General features: G+C 42.4%; 1 protein-coding gene across 1 annotated transcript in view; it reads right to left on the minus strand.

Moving 5' to 3' along the window:
• LOC126165291 (uncharacterized) overlaps positions 1-24292 on the minus strand; it is a 380023-nt gene that overhangs the window by 314374 nt on the left and 41357 nt on the right. Inside the window, exons 5-6 of the mRNA XM_049920310.1 lie at positions 16049-16233; positions 6048-6249 (exon numbers count right to left, since the gene is read on the minus strand). Of these exons, the coding sequence (XP_049776267.1) occupies positions 6048-6249; positions 16049-16233 (387 nt within the window). The remainder of the gene's footprint in view (positions 1-6047; positions 6250-16048; positions 16234-24292) is intronic.

A 24292-nucleotide genomic window follows, 5' to 3' on the forward strand; every position in this document is an offset into this window, starting at 1 on the left:
AAGTACCTGGGTGTTAAAATTACGAACAACTTCAGTTGGAAAGACCACATAGATAATACTGTGGGGAAGGCGAGCCAAAGGTTGCGTTTCATTGGCAGGACACTTAGAAGATGCAACAAGTCCACTGAAGAGACAGCTTACACTACACTCGTTCGTCCTCTGTTAGAATATTGCTGCGCGGTGTGGGATCCTTACCAGGTGGGATTGGCGGAGGACATCGAAAGGGTGCAAAAAAAGGTAGCTCGTTTTGTATTATCACGTAATAGGGGAGAGAGTGTGGCAGATATGATAAGGGAGTTGGAAAGGAAGTCATTACAGCAAAGACGTTTTTCGTCGCGGCGAGATCTATTTACGAAATTTCAGTCACCAATTTTCTCTTCCGAATGCGAAAATATTTTATTGAGCCCAAGCTACATAGGTAGGAATGATCATCTAAATAAAATAAGAGAAATCAGAGCTCGAACAGAAAGGTTTAGGTGTTCGTTTTTCCCGCGCGCTGTTCGGGAGTGGAATGGTAGAGAGATAGTATGATTGTGGTTCGATGAATCTTCTGCCAAGCACTTAAATGTGAATTGCAGAGTAGTCATGTAGATGTAGATGTAGATGTAAGAATTCGGGCTTCGGATTCTGGGAAGGACAGAGCAAAGGTACCCACATAAACAACTGATTCGCGGTTTCTAGTCTCCGTTTGCCGCTAGCGTTGGTCACCTGGCAGTGTTTGACTAAATGTTTGGTAGACTGCTAAGACCGGACCGGAAATCATCTACCCTCTCGAATAAGAAGCGACTTGCAACCTTATACCAAATTACATATTTTGCCACGATTCCTACCAATAAAGTGAAGGTCTAAATACAACATCTACATAAAAGGGCTAAACAGTGGTGGCTAAGGACGCTACAAGCACATATAACACTCAGCGATACTGCAACCTGCAAAACTCACTCACACCAATTCATCTTTCTGGTGACATTCACCTACTGTCAATTAAATAATAATCCACGGAGAAGAATGGTTGGTCAGCAAGTAAATGCCAAACTCGTCTACTAAAAACAGGCTGTATTGTTGAGGTTTAAGTTGGTGTACGAAGGTGAAAGTGACGAGTCATAGGATACCTCCTAATACCACGTCGGATCTCCTTTCGCCCGGCGTAGTGCAGTAACTCGACGTGGCATTGACTCAGCAAGTCGGTGCAGGCCCTTGCAGAAATTTCATCCCTACTGCGTCGATAATTGTGAAAGTGAAGCCAGTGAAGACATGTGCACGAACTGACCCATCGGTTATGTTCGATGAGATTCCCGTCGGGGGATTTGGGTGGTCAAATCACTCGCTCAAACTGTCCACCCGGCCCCTGTGACCCAGGCGCTTCAGTCCGGATCCACGCGGCTGCTACGGTCGAAGGTTCGAATCCTGGATGTGTGTGATGGTTTAAGTATTTCTAAGTTCTAGGGGACTGATGACCTCAGGTGTTAAGTCCCGACTGTTCAAGCTGGTGGAGGCTCTGTAATGGTATGGGGCGTGTGCAGTTAGAGTGATATGGAACCCCCGATATGTCTAGATACGTCTCTGACAGGTAACACGTATCGAAGGTTCCAGTCTGATCACCTGCATTCTTTCATGTCCACTGTGCATTCCGACGACTTGCCCAATTCCAGCAGGACAATGCGACACCCCACATGTCCAGAATTGTTACAGAGTGGCTTCAGGAACACTCTTCCGAGTTTAAACACTGTCGCTGGCCACCAACCCCCCCAGACATGATCATTATTGAGCATATCTGGGATGCCTTGCAACATTCTGTTCAGAAGAGATCTCAACCCCCTCGTACGGATTTATGGACAGCCCTGCAGGATTCATGGTGTCAGTTTCCTCCAGCACTACTTCAGACATTAATCGAGTCCATGCCACGTCGTACAGCGGCACTTCTGCGTTCTCGCGAGGGCCCTACAAGATATTAGGCAGGTGTACCAATTTCTTTTGGAGATTGAGACAAAGAGGAATCGAGAAGAATGTAGATGTCATCTTGTGCTCGCCAATGCTTGTAATACTTACAGCATGTGATCAAAAGTATCCAGGCACCCCCAAAAACATACGATTTATTGTTAGGTGCATTTTGCCGCCACCTGGTGCCAGTTATTCTATATCAGCGACCTCAGTAGTCATTAGACATCGTGAGAGAGCAGAACGGGGCGCTCCGCGGAACTCACGGACATCGGACATCGAACGTGGTCAGTTGATTGACTGTCACTTGTGTCATACGTCTGTACGCGAGATTTCCACACTGATCAACATACCTAGGTAACTGTTTCCGATGTGATAGTGAAGTGGAAACGTGAAGGGACACGTACACCACAAAAGCGTACAGGCCGACCTCGTCTGTTGCCTGACAAAGACCACCGATAGTTGAAGAGGGTCGTAATGTGTAATAGGCAGACATCTATGCAGACCATCACACAGGGATTCCAAACTGTATCAGGATCCACTTCAAGTACTATGACAGTTAGGCGAGAGATGAGAAAACTTGGATTTCATGATCGAATGCTGCTCATAAGCCACATACCACGCCGGTAAATGCCAAACGACGCCTGCACGGAGTCCTGACCTGAATCCTACTGCACACCTTTGGGATGTTTTAGAAAGCCGACTTCGTGCCAGGCCTTGCCGACCGACATCGATACCTCTTCTCAGTGCAGCACACCGTGAAGAACGGGCTGCCATTCCCCAAGAAACCTTCCAGCACCTGATTGCACGTATGCGTGCGAGAGTGGAATCTGTCATCAAGGCTAAGGGTGGGCCAACACCGTACTGAATTCCAGTATTACCGATGGAGGCGCCAGGAACTTGTAAGTCATTTACAGCCAGGTATCCGGATACTTTTAATCACATAGTGTACACGCATGCCTGATGGAACACACATGCTGACGTTCCACGCCTGTACGAAGTACTTGAAATTAGTTCCCTGACTGCGAATTCCTTATATAAGACGTGTTAGATAGTGTTACGAGCATTAGATGATGAATTTAGTGGACTATGGTATAAGAATGTAGACACTGTGGCACACGAAAGTTTAGTTCGGTGTTGGAAGCGAGCACGGGTAGCCTCAGTTGTTAAAGCGACCGCTCGCGATAAGCGGGAAATTTTTGTTCGAATTCTGGGGCGCCACGAATTTTCATGTGTTATTATTGCGTAGTAAGATTTATACCTAATACAGCTGAAGTTAAAGAATCGGCAGTCAGCGAATTAATTTCAAAATGTGTCTCCTACACTTCTAGTATATGGGCGAGTCCATTCCTAAGACCCAAGGGGTGCCTTTCACTCAAAATTAGGGATGGGGAAAAACGACCGTTTAGAACCGATACCGGTATTTTCGATATGAAAAGCCGGTGTTTTTCGGTATTCGTTTGGTGTCACTTATAACAAGTGGTTTTTCTAATTTTTTTTAAAAAAATAACCGAATAAAAACCGAAATATCAATTAGCCATAGCAGCAGTGCTTAAATTTTTCGTTTTTAAATAAACCTTTCTTTTTTTTTTAAAAAAAAGCGATCACTGCAGTATTAATTAGAATGACGACAACAAACGAGCAACATACACATGGAATAAGAAATTGTACAGCGCTGCTCAGACAATAATATCCATGTTGCCGTGTGTCGTGACTTCAGATACACATTACGTGCAGCGTGCAAGACTGGCCCCCACCTTGTCTATACAACAACTTCTTGCTGTCCTTCTCAGACATTCGTTGTATTGCAGAATGGCATCAACCCTAGTCAGGAAATATTTTTACGATGTAATGTAGCAAAGCCGTAAAGTTCTTCATTTGTTTTAATAGATCAAAGATTTGTCTACCATTTCTGTGGAATAACAAAAGAAAGAAGAAATTATGGTAACAGTAATATAGTAAAAACTTAACAATTCCTTCAAAGTATACAATAAGAATAGAAAGTAGTTGATCAGCTGCCTGTGTGTACATAATATGCCTTTATCTACTTGTAGCTCTAGGAAACGGACAAATTAACACCAAAAACAGAGTTCTTAGTCTTCAGTTTTCACCCTCTAGCACTGACTATCCGCGGTGTCCAAATAGTGGCATGACCCCAGATGTGCAACTTGAATTTTCGGCAGAGTTTCAAAGAATTAGAATCAACTGCAAGATATTAGTGACTTTTTGCAGGATTCAGTCACCTATAACTTTTCGGGAAAAGCAGCGAACGATTGACGGACACTCTTTCATTTGAGTATTTAATTTGACATTTTTATTCTATGTATCTTGAAACTGAGAGAGTCAAAATTTTTCAAGATTTGTTAGATTTCTACGTTTATTACAGGAAAATTGATTATTTCAGAACCAGTTTCAACAGTTACGTCAACCTTGTTGGGGAAAAAACAATACGATCGACAATCAGTAAACGCCATGCCTACGCAAAATTCATCTTACTTTTCTGTTTACCGGAATTGTATCCATGTCCCCATCTTCTAGAACGTTCCAAAAGACACATGATACACCTTAACGCTCACGCCAGTCTCATTTTTGCTCTCTCGGCCGTTCCTCCCTTGCGCCTTCCGGAACAATAGCAAACATGGCTATCTTATTTGACTTCTCTTATTTCGGTGCCTTCAAAATTCCATCGCAGAGAGCCCTAAATTCGATTCTTAAGTATATTGCGTCAGTGGACTGGAAATTTTCCACTTAATATTTTGAAACCCAATAGACAATAATTTATTATTTAACTATCTTACGATATTACGGCCGGCCGCTGTGGCCGAGTGGTTCTAGGCGCTTCAGTCCGGAACCGCGCTGCTACTATGGTCGCAGATGCGAATCCTGCCTCCGGCGTGGATGTGTGTGATGTCCTTAGGTTAGTTAGGTTTAAGTAGTTCTAAGTTCTAAGGGACTGATAACCTCAGATAGTAAGTCCCATAGTGCTCAGAGCCATTTGAACGGTATTACGTGATATCAGTCGGGGATGGCCTTGGTCATGGAAATGAAATTTCACTGTTACGTCTCAGACTCTGCGAACCAGTACGACTGATACGAAGAACATTTTCCGAAAAGAAGTTAAGCGGACGTAAAAGTCGAGCACCTTTGGGCGGCGGCCTGTGCGTGTTCAGAGCAACTGTATCACAGCGCCAACAACATCAGACGAGGTACCAGAATGAGGAAGAACAATACTCGCATGTTTCTTTTTATCTCTTAAACGCTGCAACGAAATAACAGTTTTTTGGGAACAGAGTCTACTTTCACGATCAAGCTACATGGTGGTATCCCTGGCCGTGCCCAAAGCTTTTCTGTTATCACAAAAACGCAAGAATGTCACCCTTTATTTTTCCCAACCGCCAAGACTCTCGTGATGATGTATAGTTGCAGTGTACCACATAAAGCATTCCTTGTACTGGCTGCCTGTCATATCAATAGAATTAATGATATCTCAAGCAGAATTTAATACCGGGAAATAGTTATATGGCGTTGCCAGGGTAAATGGAGATTTATTTTGTCTCTCTTTCTGCTCTCGATCTCAGAAACTAGACAGTAAGATAGTGTTTAAAAACCTTGTGATATTTTAACAACAAATTTTATTTTCGTTCGTAGCCTAAGCGATTAAGTAATCTGAGATGAGTCATTACTCATAAACAATCAATTTTCTGCTCTTTTAGTTGTCAGTAGTGTAGTGTTACAATTTTTAAAGAACATTGGCGATAATTTGTCTTGTTGGACTCGGTTTGTAATGTAATAAAGTCTAACTGGGGTTGACAATTTAGTCGACTCACACATTTCATTTTTAAAATTCTGTCTTTATTTTTATTTCGTTGTGCCTGATTTTGTTTCATGTGCTATTCAGCCATTTGTCAAATTAGGACAGGTGTACTGCACAAAAATGTTAAAACCAACATGTTTCACGAACAGTGGGAATGGCAGTTGATACACCAACGAGCTGCAATAGGCTAGGTAGGAACTGATACCTGCGTGACGGGTAAAACTACACTCACGCGCACAGAGCTAAGGGCTGACAATGCCTGCAGAAAGACAGTAAGTTCCGTTCGGATACATACCACCCAGTTGGACCAGAGCTCCCGTGTGTTGATCACGTCGATCCAGTTTCCGATTACGTTGACGAAGTCTTCTGCGGTGGATCTGCTGTTGAGGTCGGTGATGAGCAGGAAGTTGAAGGAGAAGTGCGCCCCAGGATTTGTGGTGTTGCCATAGTAACCCACAACCTGCTCCACAGTGCCGTACGCCTCAGTCATCATCACCCTGCGAGACGTAGTAGCACTTTACAGGAAGCAAGACCATAGTTATTATCTATAGACCACTAGAGAGAACCTGCAGTGCGGCCTTACCAGGGGATATTATGTAATGACCAACTGGCCAGAACAGTTTTTGGAGCCATTTAAGGTTTATTGTTTAACTGTACAAAACTGTTTTATACAACATATTATTAATGAATTGACGAGATTAAAAATTGATGAAAACTGATATCATAAAAATATTGAACACGATTTTTTAACGTCGGTATGAACAGCTACGTTTTTTTTTTAAGTTAAAATCTTCTAGGTTATTCAAAATGGTTCAAATGGCTCTGAGCAATATGGAACTCAACCTCGAAGGTCATCAGTCCCCTAGAACTTAAAACTACTTAAACCTAACTAACCTAAAGACATCACACACATCCATGCTCGAGGCAGGATTCGAACCTGTCGCGGTCGCGGTCGCGGGGTTCCAAACGGAAGCGCCTAGAACCGGTCGGCCACACCAGCCGGCCTTCTGGGGCTTTACGCCACGTCGTATTTCTACTAAAATGATCGACGTTTCGACCTCTCTGTTGGGATCTTCCTCAGGATCTTCTGGTGTCCACTACTGTTACCAGTAGTGGACACCACGAAACGTCGATCATTTCAGTAGAAATATGACGCGGCCTAATAACTCAGAAGATTTTAACTTCAGTGACAAAGGCCACGAAAGCCTAAAGAATTACGTATTTTTTGTTTTTAAAGAGCAAAATTGGAGAGTCCCTTCCACGCAAAAATCGGTGTTTTACTTTTAAAAACAACATATTGCAACAGTAAATAAACATATTTCTCAAGATTTTAAACATGGCTGAAACAGCAACTGTTGAAATTATTCACGGTAAATGATGACAGCCAAAACAGTTGCAGGATAAAGATTTATTAAAATCCATGACCACGGTTTCAGTATATCTGTGTATACCTTCACCATTTTAGTATATTTTACTTTTAATGAAGGTATATTTAGATATACCGAAACCGTGGTCAAGAATTTTAATAAATCTTTATCCTGCAACTGTTTTGGCTGACATCATTCACCGTAAGGAAACATATTTGTTAAACAAAAGCAAGGTAACAACAGTAATACAACAAACAATACAACATACTAGCCCAAACAATTAGGCTTAAAATTTGACTTTCAAATAATTTATTGGTTTCTTGGTTTCGACTTCGTACTATTGGATCTACTTGTAAAACCAGGGTTGCCAAGAAAGTAATGCACAGCATTTTTTTTCCTCAGCCGAAAACAATGTTATGAATGCGAAACGTTACATATGAATTATCTGAAGTCTCCTGAGTGAGCGCGCCAAGTTTCTGTCACTTCCAATAGATAGCGTAGCTGCATGACAGTTTCAAAATGGCGTCTGTAGGTGGTGTACGTTACAAGCAACGTGCAGTCATTGAATTTCTCACTGCAGAGAAAGAAACTGTGAGGGATATTCAAAAACGCTTGTGTGAAGTGTATGGAGCATCTGCTGTCGACAGAAGTACAGTTTCGCTGGGCACGGAGGGTGAGGTCATCAGAAGGCGGTTCAGCGGAGCTCCATAATTTGCAGCGGTAGGGGTGACCATCCCCAGCTATCACACCTGTCACACCTCCTCGGACTTCCACTTGTTTGGGACATTAAACGACGCCATTCGTGGAAGACATTTTGAGGACGAAGAGAGGATGATTCACACGGTGAAGCACTGGCTCCGTTACCAGAACAAAGATTGGTACCGACAGGGCATACACGCTCTTGTTCCGCGGTGGAGGAAGGCCATAGAACTGGATGGAGATTATGTGGAAAAATAGAGTGTATAGATAAAACACCATTCTTTCGTGTGCGTAATTATGTTCAATAAAGAATTATTGAAGAAAAAATGTGGTGCATTACTTCCTGGGCAGCCCTCATATCTTCATAACTTAGTGGTCTTAACATATCACTTTGAATACAGCGTGGGGCCAAAACTCTAAGATTGTCTTCCACCATCAAGGTTCGAAATTTGTTTTTGATCAATTTCCGTGATGAGTACTTCATGAGCCATGTGCCATTTGTGACTTCAATAAATATGTAAAAAATCCGCCTCAGCTGCGAAATGTTACTGGTAATAGAAAAATTTCGCAACTGAGGCGGATTTTTGACATATTCATTTATCACAATTGCTAACAGGGCTGCAATACGTTAAAAATTCTTAGATTTGTGACTTCGGCAAAATGGGGACGGCGAAGGCAGATAGATGTGCACTGAAGAAACCAAGTGATACACCCATCGCCAAACAACAGTCAGAGAAAGACAAACTCGCGTTTATCTCCTACATTGGGACTTCTTCGTCAAAATTGCGATAATCCTCACAAAAAACACCATCAAAGCTATCTTTGGACAATTATAAAAAAAACTAAATATATGCTTAGCTCCAAGCCAAGGACCAATTGCAACCGCAATTACCCGGCACATTAGGTGAGTATATTTGAAGCACGAAGTCAGAGGTGGCAGAACACATCATTAATAAATTTGAGAAATCGAGAATATTGTGCCAAATTGTGCCTTCTGGAGGAGGATGATTAAAGAAGGAATTGAGATAAGGCTCCATGAAAATCTCGTCTGCAGGTACGAGGACTATCACTAGAGTTCGACGTGGAATCTTTCATTAGCAGCTGTATGCTGAGACCCCGCGCAACACTTGACGCTTCGCGAGTCTGGGAAAGACTGTAAGAGCCGAGAGTCGAACGGCAGTCCGCCTCCCACGATGGCACATCGATGGCCACGCCAGAGCAAAAGGGGTTACAGGGAGAGGTGGCCGCCGCTTACGTATATGTATATATGATTCCCACTTGACCTCGACACTGCGCCAATAGATGATGAGAGTGGCACTCATCGAAACTTTGAGGGATTTCTATGTAGCCTCCCTGATGCAAACGTCAGAAGGATTCCACCAGCAGTATATGCCGGTAAAGTCTGTATTTATTATTTTTCTTTGCTTTAGTAGACCAGAGCTCCGGCCTGCATGCACAACAATTGAATTAACAGTACCTACATAGTATCATGTGGAATCATCTTTCACCCTGATGAAAGCAGCTACGTACCTTGTTGTGCACTCCACGAGATATCAGATGTGTTCGGGATCCTTCCTGTGCCATTGCCACTGAAGTGACGTTTATAGTAACTGTGATTGTTCGTAAATGTATCCGAGGTACAAGCAAAATGCTCTGTCGTTTCCAAATGTGAGGTATGATCAAAACGTTACGGGATTTTTTTTTTAAATTTGCGGAATTTATACATCCGCTTTTCAACTTTTTTTATCTTTTTGGTGCACTTGTTCCTGATGTATGTTTATATCTTTAGCTGTTCTTTGTTGACAGTCGAAAAGATTATACGTGTTTTCGAGTCTCGGTGAATTTTTACTTTCAAAAGAGATGTATGAAAGAATTTGTATTAAATTTTGCCTGAGAAATATTGACTGTGGATTTTGGCGAATCTAGTTTGAGTGAGACAAAAGTTTCAGGGTGGTATAAATGTTTTAAAGAAGGTCGAGAAGACGTTGAAGAGAAGGACAGCCCTGGACACCGTAGCGCATCAGTTCCTGACGGCTATATGGAAGAAAATGGTTCTGGAAAACCGCCGAATCACAATCAGAGACTTTGCTGGTGATGTCGGCATAATATTTGGCTCATGCCAAGCAATTTTGTTGGATGGTTTGGGCATGGAACGTAAAGCAGCAAAGTTTATTCCGAAACTGTTGCAGTTCGACTGAAAACGACGGCGCATAGGCGCCGTCCAGGAATTACTGAATGAAGTCGACAACGATAGAGAATTTCTCTAAAAGCTTACAAAAGGTGAAGTGAAGCGGGTATGGTGCTGAAGCAAAGGTGAAATAGCCGCTATAGAAACTGCATGCAGAACCAAGACCGAAAAAAGTTCGACAAGGTTCTATCACATATGAAGGATCTTCTCATTGTTTTCTTCGATTACAGTGGGACAGTGCATAATGAGTATCTGCCTTGAGGTCATAAGGTCAGTAAGGAGTGCTATCTGAAAGTTATGCGCCATTTGCGGGAAGCAATCTGGAGAAAAAGACCATTATTGGGGCAAAATTACTTGTGAAAATTGCATCACGATAATGCTCCCGCTCACACATCAAGGCTTGTTCGTTTTCTCTCTTTTTTTTCGGCAAATTAAAAAACCGTTCTGTTGCCTGAGTCATCTAATTCGCCGCAAATGACCCCTTGAGACTTCTTTTTATACCCGAGGCTGGAAATAACCATGAAAATACGTCGTTTTGCCACCATTGATGAGATAAAAACAGAATTGCTGAAGAAGCTGAGCATCATAACGAAAAGTGAGTTACACAAAAAACTTCTAACACTGGAAAAAGCACTGAGGGGGGATTAGTTTCAAGATGACGAAGTTGATGATGATGAATAAATATTCTCTAAAAAAAAAACAAGAATTGCCATTACTTGAGGAAGAGGATAGGTCATTGGAGACGGAGCAGAAGTTCGGATTGGGGAAGGATAGAGAACGAGAGTGGCATTTGCCTTAAATGAGTTAGGGAAATTACGGGAAACCTAAATCAGGGTGGCCGGACGCAGGTTTGAACCTTCCTCCAGAATGGGAGTCGAGTGTGTTATCCACTGCGCTACCCTGCTTGGTAATACCCGTTGCTTTCTGATTACATCTCGTGTATGGTTGATGTGAGGAACCATAGGAGCCCCATGCAGTGTTACCAAATCCATACTGCTGCAATTCGACATTGATGGGTCCATATCGCCAGCTGCGTGTTGAAGGTGAAGGAAAGGAATTTCCATGGTTGGAGAGTAGGTATAATTCGCAGCTGTGGCTCCAGATGGGGGAAGGTAGGATTGGAGACGTCATGCACCCCCCCCCCACCTCCTCCCTCCAAAGGAACATGTTAGAGAAAACGATTACATGCAAGGGTGGTGTCTGTTCGGACATGTGCAAAAAAACAGACACCACACATTCATACACTTGGTTCACTTCAATTAACAAAGAATACACAACCTTTATTGCAGATGCACAATATCGTTCAGCCTCCTGCGGGAATCTAAAATTAACGAGCATGGAGGACATAGACGGGGTCTGTGGATATGTGACGCTAGGTGGGAGTGAGGGTCGGTTGGTGAGTGGGCCGAGATAGTCCATGCATTTACGATAGACAGTGTGTCCGGATGGCGCAGTGGTTAACACAGCTGCCTAGTAAGCAGGAAACCCCTAGTTCGAGACCCGGTTCGACACACATTTTCTCTCATCGCCGCCGCTTCCGCATAAAGTCCCGATACAGTTGATGTTATCAGGTCCTTCCATTTCCTTTCATTTCTCCCCACTCCCCTTCAATTTACATAAAAACGATTATGTTTTGCCGTTATAACAATTTTGCGGATAACTTTCGGCGATTATAGTAGCACGAAAACTCAGCGTCTCAAAAATGGTTGTGAGTTCTTGAAGTCTATGTTTAACACAGCGCACTATTCAGTTGCTCATCTGTGGGTTTGCACGTCTAGATAGACTTGCGGCCTGACCAAAAACGGAAAACATTGCAGCAGGCGAAAGTCAAATATTCGCAGGCTGAACGTCTTTTCTACCAACAACAAATCCGACATGTTTCGTCAGTCCAACGACCCACAAGAAGTTGAACAGTGTAAGCCAGAAATGGGAACGCCCTCCACCGAGAAAATAGTGAGTGCACACTTTGATTCTGTATCGTGTATATTATGATGTCAAAGTAGTGCGTGTACGTTGCTATTATTGACGTTAAATCAGTTCTATGACACATGTACCTTCCAGATTTTCGGATGAATTCTTGTAAAATGATGTATTACTATAAACTACGATTTCTTGTAAACTGTAATGACGCGATATACTAAGGATTCTGCACTACAACTTACTACTACATTAAAATATTTTATTTGTATTATAATTAGTATCCTAGGTATCCATCGCAGGTAAAAATTCGAGATGACGGAAAGTTATATTTGGAAGTGTAGAAAGAGACGTCAACAACCTGTAACTCTGCTTCCCCGAACTCATCAGCTGAATGAAGCCTTGACCGCTGTCGACCTACTACCGACAATTATCATTTCACCATAGAAAGTAGAGTCCTAGATTCACACAAGGTGGTATCTTCTATGAATAGATGACGCAAGGGGACTTGATTGTGGTAATTTTTACATAACACTACCCTGATAACAACTTATCTAATTTTCGAAATTTCTTGCTCTATATATTTCCATGCGTTGCTGTTTTGGCGACTTTTCTTTTACTAACAGAAACGACAGGGCCCTAAATATCCAAAATATACCTAAAACACACAGGTCAGTTATGTGTTGCTAAACTGTAATGAGTAGATCACAAAGAGCACATTGTATGAAAGAGAAGTACCAGCATGCTTTGGGAATCTGCAGTGGATATAACTGCTAGTTCCATGGGTGCGTCGTATTGTTTCCGATATGAACGATGTACAGAGAACCAAGAGCTGTGGGCGGTAGTTATCATAATTAGCAGTTACATTAAGGCTATACAATCATTCCCATTGAAACTAAAGGCCAAAAAAACTTTTTTATTGTCTGTTACACGTTTTTGCTGCCTACTTTATTTTCCCAGAGGGCATAACAAATCACAGCAGAAAATGTAAAAAGAACACATCCTACATACGTACGAACACAGAAATGATTTACAATTACACTTCTGAAGCTATTTTTCAGGATCTCCCATTTCACAATAATATACAACGTGTTCAGATCAAACTTCTCAAACGGAATATTTGAAGACTCGGCTGCAATAATAGGTTAATAACCAGAAACAAAGTTCTGAGAAAAATTAGAAAAACATTTTTCACTGTGTTTTCCAAACATTTCGTTGAATACTTAGATTACATGTGGAAATGTAACTCCAAATAGCCTGCAGTGTGAGTTTTATACTTCCTCTCTGATCCATAAGGAATATATATAAAAGGAGCAATACGAATGTTAGAATTATCCAGTTCATGCTGTAATCTTTTATGAATCAAGATCTATTGCACAGAATTTGATACTGTATGTGAGTAATAATTTATTAAGAGACAACTAAATACATAAATAAAGTAGAATAAATATACTTGAAACCATTTAAAGAAATGTGAAAAATCAAGAAAGAATACAGAAGTGTTTCGGAAGTTGAAAGCCAAGACTCCAGTTAATATGCACTTTAGAAAAGTACTAATAAATCGTAAGAAAATATTTTTGGAAACTTGTCTGTAACTTTCTCCGTTTTGCATTGTAAAAATTGTAATGAAAGTGTACGCCTGCACAAACGAAAATGAAACTGAAAATTAATTATCTTAAAAGCAAGAAAATCATGTGTGTATGTCAAAACTGCCAAAACATCCTGTGTCGTGTAACTGTTCAAACGCTATCGTATGATAGATTCTTCATTCCCAACTGCACATTTGAGATCCATCTATCATTTGTTGTGTATACGAGGGTATACTTTTCCGCAAGTTTCATTAAATCTGGATGTATGTTGCTACAGAAGGCAGTGGAGTCATGTAGAGTGGAGGTACTTGAAGCACTGCTATTTACTTAATCTTAAAGACACAGAACTTGGATCCAAAATCACTGTTCTGAGTAACAGATACAAAAATCTTCCTCCCTCATAATATGAATTTGTGGTATTTACTTATCGTAAAAGAATCGTTGCCATTCATTACCACCAAGCTGAAAAATACACTACTGGCCAATAAATTTGCTACAGCACGAAAATGACGTGCTACAGACGCGAAATTTAACCAACAGGAAGAAGATGCTGTGATGTGCAAATGATTAGCTTTTCAGAGCATTCACACAAGGTTGGCGCCGCTGGCGACACCTACAACGTGCTGACATGAGGAAAGTTTCCAACCGATTTCTCATACACAAACAACAGTTGACCGGCGTTTCCTGGTGAAACGTTGTTGTGATGCCTCGTGTAAGGAGGAGAAATGCATACCATCACGTTTCCGACTTTGATAAAGGTCGGATTATAGCCTATCACGATTGCGGTTTATCGGATCGCGACATTGCTGCTCGCGTTGGTCGAGATCCATTGACTGTTAGCAGAATATGGAATCGGTGGTTTCAGGAGGGTAATACGGAACGCCGTGCTGGATCCCAACGGCCTCATATCACTAGCAGTTGAGATGATAGGCATCTTATCCGTATGGCTGTAACGGACCGTGCAGCCACGTGTCGATCCCTGAGTCAACAGATGGGGACGTTTGCGAGACAACAGCCATCTGCACTAACAGTTCGACGACGTTTGCAGCAGCATGGACTATCAGCTCGGAGACCATGGCTACGGTTACCGTTGACGCTGCATCACAGACAGGAGCGTCTGCGATGGTGTACTCAACGACGAACCTGGGTGCACGAATGGCAAAACGTCATTTTTACGGATGAATCCAGGTTCTGTTTGCAGCATCATGATGGTCGCATCCGTGTTTGGCGACATCGCGGTGAAAGCACATTGGAAGCGTGTATTCGTCATCGCCATACTGGCGTATCACCCGGCGTGATGGTATGGGGTGCAACTGGTTAGGTTACACATCTCGGTCACCTCTTGTTCGCATTGACGGCACTTTGAACTGCGGACGTTACATTTCAGATGTGTTACGACCCGTGGCTCTACCCTTCATTCGATCCCTGCGAAACCCTACATTTCAGCAGGATAATGCACGACCGCATGTTGCAGGTCCTGTACGGGCCTTTCTGGATACAGAAGATATTCGACTGCTGCCCTGGGCAGCACATTCTCCAGATCTCTCACCAATTCAAAACGTCTGGTCAATGGTGGCCGAGCAACTGGCTCGTCACAATACACCAGTCACTACTCTTGATGAATTATGGTATCGCGTTGAAGCTGCATGGGCAGCTGTACCTGTACACGCCAACCAAGCTCTGTTTGACTCAATGCCCTGGCGTATCAAGGCCTTTGTTACGGCCAGAGTTAGTTATTCTGGGTACTGATTTCTCAGGATCTATGCACTCAAACTGCGTGAAAATGTAATCACATGTCAGTTGTAGTATAATATATTTGTCCAATGAATACCCGTTTATCATCTGCATTTCTTCTTGGTGTAGCAATTTTAATGGCCAGTAGTGTAGCTCCAGATGTAATTTAAAATCAAATATTATGTCCTGCGGCACTTTCACCATAGTGAATTTACTGGATGCTGATGATATGATATCATGCCACTTTTCCAGCAGGGAAAAACAATATTTCTTCCACTTGATCTTCTCAATTTTGGGAAAACATGCACTCATAGGGCATAAATGAATGGCGATGCTGATGAAAATGGTGGTAAATCTTTATATATCTAGCTAACTCAACAAGTGTGCTCAAGTTTTTAAGCCTCTACAATATATTCATTCTCTCCTCCATAATTATCTGTGGAAATACACAGTGTTTCAACTCATATGATACATGGTCTTCTACATAATGATTTAGGACTGTTAGAATTTCATTCGTTTTTTTTTTTCTTTGTAGCAATGGCATCTGAGGCCAGTTTGACCAAGAGCAAGAAATAGATATTTACAGCTATTTACTTTTTGCGCTCTAAAAAGATTACTGAACTTAAATACCACCTAGTTACCAAAATAATCAACATTTTCCAGAAATTCAAACACTGGAGGATAGAGGGCACCTGTGCACACAAATCTGTGAGAAAAGCAACTTATTTTCGGGAAAAATGGTTATTATCCATTTCTTGCACTTACATCTTCATTTGCTAATGACACAAAAAGTCCAACTTACGTGTTTGTGTAATTGTCCATGAGTTTCCTGAATTCCTGTATGACGACGTACGTCTCGTCCTGGTGCTGCATGGGTGTAGGTTGGCCCTCCACGGCGTCAGGGAAACCCTCAGCCTCCACCAGACACATCACAGCGTCCATGCGGAAACCGTCCACCCCCTTGTCCAGCCAGAACTTCATCTCCCCCTGTGAACAGAGAACGTGTCTGCTACACCCGTACATCCTTTCATTGCTCCGAATATTATTAGCAGCCTTCAGCTACAAATCCTTCCTTCTACAATGAATCAATGACACTGTATCCAAAATCCTAGCGTAATTAAGAAATGATAACACGCATCATACGGATGCTGGAAGTTCTAGGGAAGACATTTGGCATACTACGTTACCCAGAAACTAGTAACTATATAAATGCTGAAAATAAGATGCGTTTAAAGGGGGAAAGAAAGAAAAGAAAATGTAACGACATTGGAAAATGTCAACCACAATAACAACATAGTTAACAGGATACATGGTTAGCCCTATGATTTGCAGCGATGGTGCATGCTCTCTTAATTTTAATTAATTTCATCAGGTCTCGAGAAAATATGAGAGTCAGAGATATTTCATCATAACACACCGTAACTTTCCAAAAACTGTTAAGAAAACTTGAAAATAGAAATTAAGTCTTAAACTACTAAAACAAAACTCCAAAGCTACATTAACGAGATTTACAGTCATATACCACATTACAGCACAAGGTTAGACACTACTGCAAACAACTCCTGTAAAGCATAATTGAAGGAGAGGGTGGAAGAAAATGATAACTCTCAATTTCGCAACGATCGGTTTGATTTCATTGTATGTTGTGTTTTAGAAGGCACAAAACGCCAGTAAAAAGTAGTTTCATTCGTGCTGCTAGAAAGAAGTGTTTACTAAGTTGTAAGGCATCCTGATTTTACGGGCCTTACATGAGCTTGATCCACAATAACAGGATGATACAGTATGAGATCCTCAGAAAGTAATAATCATATTATACCAACAAAAGGCAATTGCACTTAATCTCATGTATCGGAAACTAACAAAACAATATCTACCAATACACGGAATGGCATGAACAAACAAGTTAAACGCATTTTGGAGACGAACCGAGCAAGTGGTTAATGATATCACAAAAATCACATTTAGCAAGAGAATGGCGAGCTTCAGCGCATAAAGGAATAAGGCCAGAACAATACATTATTCCTTTTAATGTAAATGAGGCAGGGACCAAGGGGAAGTGGCTGCTCGTCATTAAGAGCGCTAGACTGCGACCCAGCAATAAAAAAAATGTTCATTCACCTCTAGCGAGACGGTGATTGGCTGAAGCCATACTTAGCGATGCAGACGCGACACGGTGGGCACATCCCTATTGTATAGAAGCATTTTGAGACCTGTCTGTCTCTCGTCTTGTTCCAAGTGTGTGGAAATAAGTGAGGGCATTGAGAGATTTGCATTCTGCGAAGTGAGGATGATACGCTTCACATACTGTGGCGACAGATAGCAAAGCGATAGCTAATTATTACTGCGGCAATTTTTGTGGGCAAAGAAATTGTGCACAACGCTCCAACCCATAGCGAGTGTGCAATAGCCAGTATTTTGACTAGGGAAAGATTAACGTTCTACAGATCGCAGTAAAGTTGCGACTGAGTGAATTCAGTCAAGGCCAGAGTAGGGAATTAGCGTTTCAGATCCTGCATAGAGACAACACCGTTTCAGATGCCACTTGGTAAAGTACCATCATGCTTTAGGCCACAGTAAGTGTTATGTCTAGATTTTTCTCACTCCAACTTGTGTACACTTTGACCATTGAATATCAAAAGCTAGGATACTAACCTACCCTCACACTGAGCATGGATCAATATATTGCTCTCCCAGCCGTTGTACGCTCTGTAAACCTTAGACCGCTAATTCTGAAACAAGTAGTTCCTCAATTGGCCTGACAAGGCCGGGTGCAACCCTTTCCTGGCAGAACCGGAAACTGAAGACGTGTTCTCCGCATTGCAGACAACCGCTCTGTGCACTCAACTAGGGAGCTGGACGACTAAAACATTATTATGCTGAAATGATGTATTCATTAAACGTGTACTTGTCGCTCATCTAATTTCCGGTGCATGAAATTGATCATTACACAACACCGATACCCTTCTGCTACAGCTGTGCTCCAGTCACGTCGGTCATGAACCCTTGGACTCGAGGCACGAGTTCCTCGCTCGTCCACTGCCAAGCAGCTGCCGAGTAATGAGCGAGCTTCGTGTACGTGCTGGCCGCTTCTAAACGAAGCTTAAATATACGTTCGTTGTGAAGTGAAACACTGTCCATTGCAGCCGCGTGGGATTAGCCGAGCGGTCTAGGGCGCTGCAATCGTGCACTGTGCGGCTGATCCCGCGGAGGTTCGAGTCCTCCCTCAGGCATTGGTGTGTGTGTGTTTGTCCTTACGATCATTTAGGTTAAGTAGCGTGAAAGCTTAGGGACTAATGACCTTAGCAGGTAAGTCCCATAAGATTTCACACACATTTGAACTATCCATTGCAGCTCGCTATAATTCAATCTCTTTCCTTTAAAAATTTCTCGTGTCCTTCTGACAGCGTATTTAAGATAATAATTTACCTTCTCATATGTTCTGTCATAATAATGTAGTTACAGTCTTCAGCTTAACTTTGCTACACTCCTGCAGCATGATTTCCTGATGTCTTGTGGAAAGTGGTCAAGAGAAAATGAGAAGTCTGCTAATTTTTTCAGAGTTCAGGGAGTCGCGGAAAGGTGAAGTGCTGCTGATTTTAAGAACCACCAATGTCCTTACATTCCGCTTGAGCGACACCAGGTAAGTAAAAAGCACTGAATGATAATCAACGTCTGTTGTATGCAATGTGTATTATAAAATGTCTTTTTCTTTTTGTCGATATCGTGTCGCAACAGCAAGTTGCGGCAAGGTGATCTGGTGGTGTTCTACCGATGCAGCAATCGTCAATGTGGGTCATTGAACGATGATGCCGGAAGTCTGCGGCGGATGGTTCAAATGGCTCTGAGCACTATGGGACTTAACATCTGAGGTCATCAGTCTCCTAGAACTTAGAACTACTTAAACCTAACTAACCTAAGGACATCACACACATCCATGGCCGAGGCAGGATTCGAGCCTGCGACCGTAACAGCATCGCAGATCCGGACTGAAGCGCCTAGAACCGCTCGGCGTTTGCGGCAGAGAGAACAAAATGGGATCACTGTCAAGAAATAGTACACTGTCTGTTAATAGCAAAATCAGTCTTGAAAATGTTTTTCATGTGTAATTATCTATCTAACACCTATCAGTGTGTAATTAAAAAAACGTATGTCTTCGTTAACTTGTATCGAGCACCTCTTTAGAGTAGAGTAGTATCTCTACAACGACAAGAAAAGAAGTATTTGTTCAATTTACTGAAAAGTGATTAATATGTCACATGTCTGTTAGTGAGTCATCTTAAAACGAATTTCTTCGTTTATCGAATATATTCTGAGCAGGCAATCAACATTCAAAACACATTGGTGAGAAAATACTAATTTTCAAATTATCACAAATCTCAAATAATATTGTTGGTTGTACTCATCCTTGGAAAGTGACATTACTACCTTAAAAGAAGCGATAGTAATGTTGTAAACATTGATAATTATTGTCTTTAAAAGTGATAGCCACGGATCAAGTCCGTAAAAATAAATCGGTTAATGATTCAAATTAGAATTCAAACTAGCTTTACGTAAACCATTTCATCTTGGAGCCTTACTCGTACATCAAGTTTGCAAGAAATCATAACATCTATGGATGGCTACTGATGAATGATTTAATGTCCAAAGCTGTTATGAAGCCTATTAAAATGGAAGAACTGAGAAGAATAACGGATATCACATTCTACAGTGGAACTTATAGAAGAAGTTTTAGCGGTGAATCTGACAGAATTAATATACGGAAATATTACGGAGCAATTCAGTTAAACAGAACCTGTGTATTATCGACTGCTGACGCAACGCATCATTGTTTCTAGTGGAACGCTCACAATTTTACGCTTCAACAACAACTTGCATTAATTTTCTGATTCATTCCTTTCTCTTCTACGCGGTTTAACGGCCCTACTAGGATTTTGAAGAATTATTGAACCTATTGGTAGTTACTACTTCGTGAAAAGTGAAAACATCTACACTTTGCCTTTCTCGACTTCGAAAAGGCCTTTGACCGATTACCACACGAGTGAATTTGGTTCAAATGGCTCTAAGCATTATGGGACTTAACATCTGAGGTCATCAGTCCCCTAGACGTAGAACTACTTAAACCTAATTAAAATATCCACGGATGTACTGCCGGTCTACAGTGTCCAACGGGCACGATATTTCGGCGATCATACATGTCGCCCATTATCAGGTGAACTGACGGACTGAGCTCCTGTGAACGTGCCGGCACGGAGATCCGTACGCTATGGCTGCTCAGAGGGAACTGGGTTCGGTTGTGGCGGCGGCCGATTTAAATACCCTCCGCCCGCGGCGCGCTCCCTCCGCTGTCCGCGCCCCGCGCCCCACGCCACGGTCGCGCGGTGGAACAGATTGCGACGGCGTCTGAGATGACGTCGGAGTGACGGCTCTGTCCGCCGTGGTCGTCACAACTACATGTTTACTCGATTTACTCTTGATTAAACTAATCGCTGGTTCCCAAGCCTTGCTAAGATTATTGTCACAGTCACGGTTTATGAGGTCGTCGTTGTTGCGAATTTCGATGGCCTCTCTAACAATGCTGTCCCAGTATCTCGACGTCTGTACCAGAATCCTCGTGCGTTCATACTCCATAGCGTGATTTTCCGACAATGTTCAGCGTCCGCCGACTTGCTCGGATACATCAGTCGAGTGTGCCTCTTGTGTTCACGGCATCGATCCTCGACGGTACGCATCGTCTGACTAATATACGACTTGCCACATTGACACGGAATCTGGTACACGCCGGCCTTCCTCAAACCGAGGTCATCTTTGGCGCTCCCCACCAGTGCACGAGTTTTATTCGGAGGACAAAACAGTTTCGACCCGGTGTTTCTTCAAAATGCGGGCGATTTTCCCCGAGAGTGCGCCTGTATATGGAATAAACGCAGTACCTACCTCCTCCCTCGTGATTTCATCCATCTCCACAGGTTGTGCTGTAGTGGTTTGGCGGAGAGCACGTTGAATCTACCACTCTGGGTACCCATTTTTTCGAAATACAGTTCTCAGATGTTCCAACTCCTGGGGTAGACTCTCTGCGTCAGAGATAGTGCGCGCCATATGTACTAGAGTTTTAAGTACCCCATTCCTCTGTGAAGGGTGGTGGCAGCTGTCTGCGTGCAAATACAGATCAGTGTGCGTTGTCTTCCGATACACCCCATGACCTAGGGTGCCGTCAGCCCTTCTCTTGATCAAGACGTCAAGGAAAGGTAATTAAACCTAACTAACCTAAGGACATCACACACATCCATGCCCGAGGCAGGATTCGAACCTGCGACCGTAGTAGCAGCGCGGTTCCGGACTGAAGCGCCTAGAGCCGCTCGGCCACATCGGCCGGCCGAGTTAATTTGGCTTGCCCTGCGAGAGCATGGAGTACAAGAGCTCGTTAGGTGGGTCAGCCTGCTCTACCAGAACCCGAAGAGCCAGATACAGTCAGCTGCCGGACTATCTGAAGACTTCCTTATTTCCGTGGGAGTTCATCAGGGATCTGTGTCCGCCGCTCGTGGTCTCGCGGTAGCGTTCTCGCTTCCCGAGCACGGGGTCCCGGGTTCGATTCCCGGCGGGGTCAGGGATTTTCACCTGCCTCGAGATGACTGGGTGTTTGTGTTGTCCTCATCATTTCATCATCATCCAGGAAAGTGGCGAAATTGGACTGAGAAAAGATTGGATAATTGTACGGGCGCTGATAACCACGCAGTTGAGCGCCCCACAAACCAAACATCATCATCATCATCATCATCAGGGATCTGTTCTCTCGCCGCTCCTATTTATCACTGTCATGGATACCGTCACAAGAAACGTGCAGAAAACCTCACCCTGGACGTTACTGTACGCTGATGATGTGCTACTGGCCAGTGAAGATAAGAATGATCTACAACTTCAAGTCTGGAATGACCGCCTCGCAGATGTAGGACTACGGCTCAATGCGTTGAAAATATATTACCTTCCGACATATTTAAATGACTCTGTAACCATCAGAATCAATGGTGTTGACCTCCCAAAAGCAACGACTTTTAAGTAAGTGGGCTCGACAATTGCTGCCGATGGAAATCTCGGTGCAGAAATGTCCAACCGCCTTAGCAGCGCGTGGCTCAAATGGCGTTCCGTTACTGTAGTACTAAGCAACAAAAAAATTCCAAACAGGCTCAAATCAAAAGTATACCGATCGGTAATCCGTCCAGTTGCACTGTATGGGGCTCAATGCTGGCCTTCAACAAAGGAAGTAGAGGAAAGACGTGCTGTTATGGAGACGAAAATGCTTAGGTGGACATCGGGTTTAACATTGCATGACCACCTCACAAATAATGATGTTCGCAGGCTGTATGGTGTTTATAGTGCTACAACGATGAAATATAATATTACGACGATGTCAAACCTTGTTTTCATGATATAAAGAAGAATTGACGATATTAAAAATGTAATTATAACTTTATTATTTTAATTTTTGTGCTCAGTAAATCAAAGACTTTCTAGTTCACGGAATAAACTAGCATTGTTTGTACTACGAAACTGTATATGATTGTTAAGTGAGAGAGACATTTGGTCGGGGCGGATTTTGTTCTAGTACTGGTAGGTAGAGAAAGAAAAGTTTCTTAATCGATGTATGTAATGTGAATGTATAAAGGCTGTAAAAAGGAGAGATAGAGATAATCCTTGCGAACAATCACCATATTGTATAAGAAAAGGTATTCAAAACAAGTTATTCAAAACAAATATCTCAAAAGTGTATCGGCTTGTGATTTCTAAAGACTGAAAATTGCGGTGTTTAATCTAAACCTGTCCTGAATAACTTCGTTTGACCACGGTTGTGATTCGCATGTTACTTTTTGTTACGCGACGTGTTAGGACTATTTTCATTATACGTGCAGCTTTAATCGAACCTGCATCTTTCGGAAACAATAACTCTTAATCAGTACAATTACGCGAATACCGTCTAAATTGCAACCGTGATCACAAAAGTGTTTCCTGGACCTGATTTTTATAAATGTGTAGACTTGAAAGCGTACAGCATTGCACCATCGCTGGCTCGCAACAATTGAAAGAAAACAAAACAGGGAGTGAACAACTTTAAATTTTAACGCCGTCAGCGTTACGAAAACTGAACGACGTAAGTTAATTAATTAAATATTAAAAGGAAGAGAATTATTAAATTTTAAAGATTAAATCATAGCAAGAATTTAAAGCATTTTAGCATCATTACGTTTCTTTGCATTAGTACTTGAGTATCAGATACCATCATATATATTTAAAAGTCAGTGCATAAATAAAATTTCCACCTTTTATAATTATTATTACAGCAATTCATGTTGCACCAATAGTAGACAAAATAAGAGAAATCCGCCTACGTTGATACGGGTATGTACTTGGAGCAGCCGAGACAACAGTGGTAAAGACCAGTTTCAACCTAAATGTAAATGGGAAACGCTAGTAGGACGAGCAAGGCAGCGATGGCTTGACGGCCTGCATGAAGACCTGGTGATCTCAGGCCTTCACCCTTATCAGGCACAAGATCGCAAGAAGTGGCGACAACGAGGCAAAGCAGCGGACCCCACCAGCACGCGGGACAAACGCTAAGGAAGGAGACGAAGAAGATGATTGAACCTATTGGTAGTTAATAGGAGCAAAGGTAACAAAAAACTCATTGCATTCGGTGAAAATACGATATTTAGAATGGTCAAACTACTACTTCAGCAGAGCGTTTCTACGTGTTATTAAAAAGATGAAACCAGATCTGAAAAGATTTCGCACATCAGTTATTCTCATAAATACCCAGAAGCGGAGAGATATAGCCTTTGTTGGAGAAGAACCACGGGAGACATAAGTTCATGCTTTATTGAAGACTGTATAGATGAGTACCGCACGTGGGTCGTAATACAAAACGGAAGCCTTCTGCAAACCAAAAGTGTACCGGGTCACCACAGAGGATAGCTTTGTGACAGTTGCGGAGTTCGTGTTTTGAGCAGATGTAAGCTCGTACGAGGCAAATGTTGTTGAGGAGACGGGACACTGGTTG

This window comes from Schistocerca cancellata, chromosome 1 (genome assembly GCF_023864275.1).
Source record: "Schistocerca cancellata isolate TAMUIC-IGC-003103 chromosome 1, iqSchCanc2.1, whole genome shotgun sequence".
Lineage (NCBI taxonomy): Eukaryota > Metazoa > Arthropoda > Insecta > Orthoptera > Acrididae > Schistocerca > Schistocerca cancellata.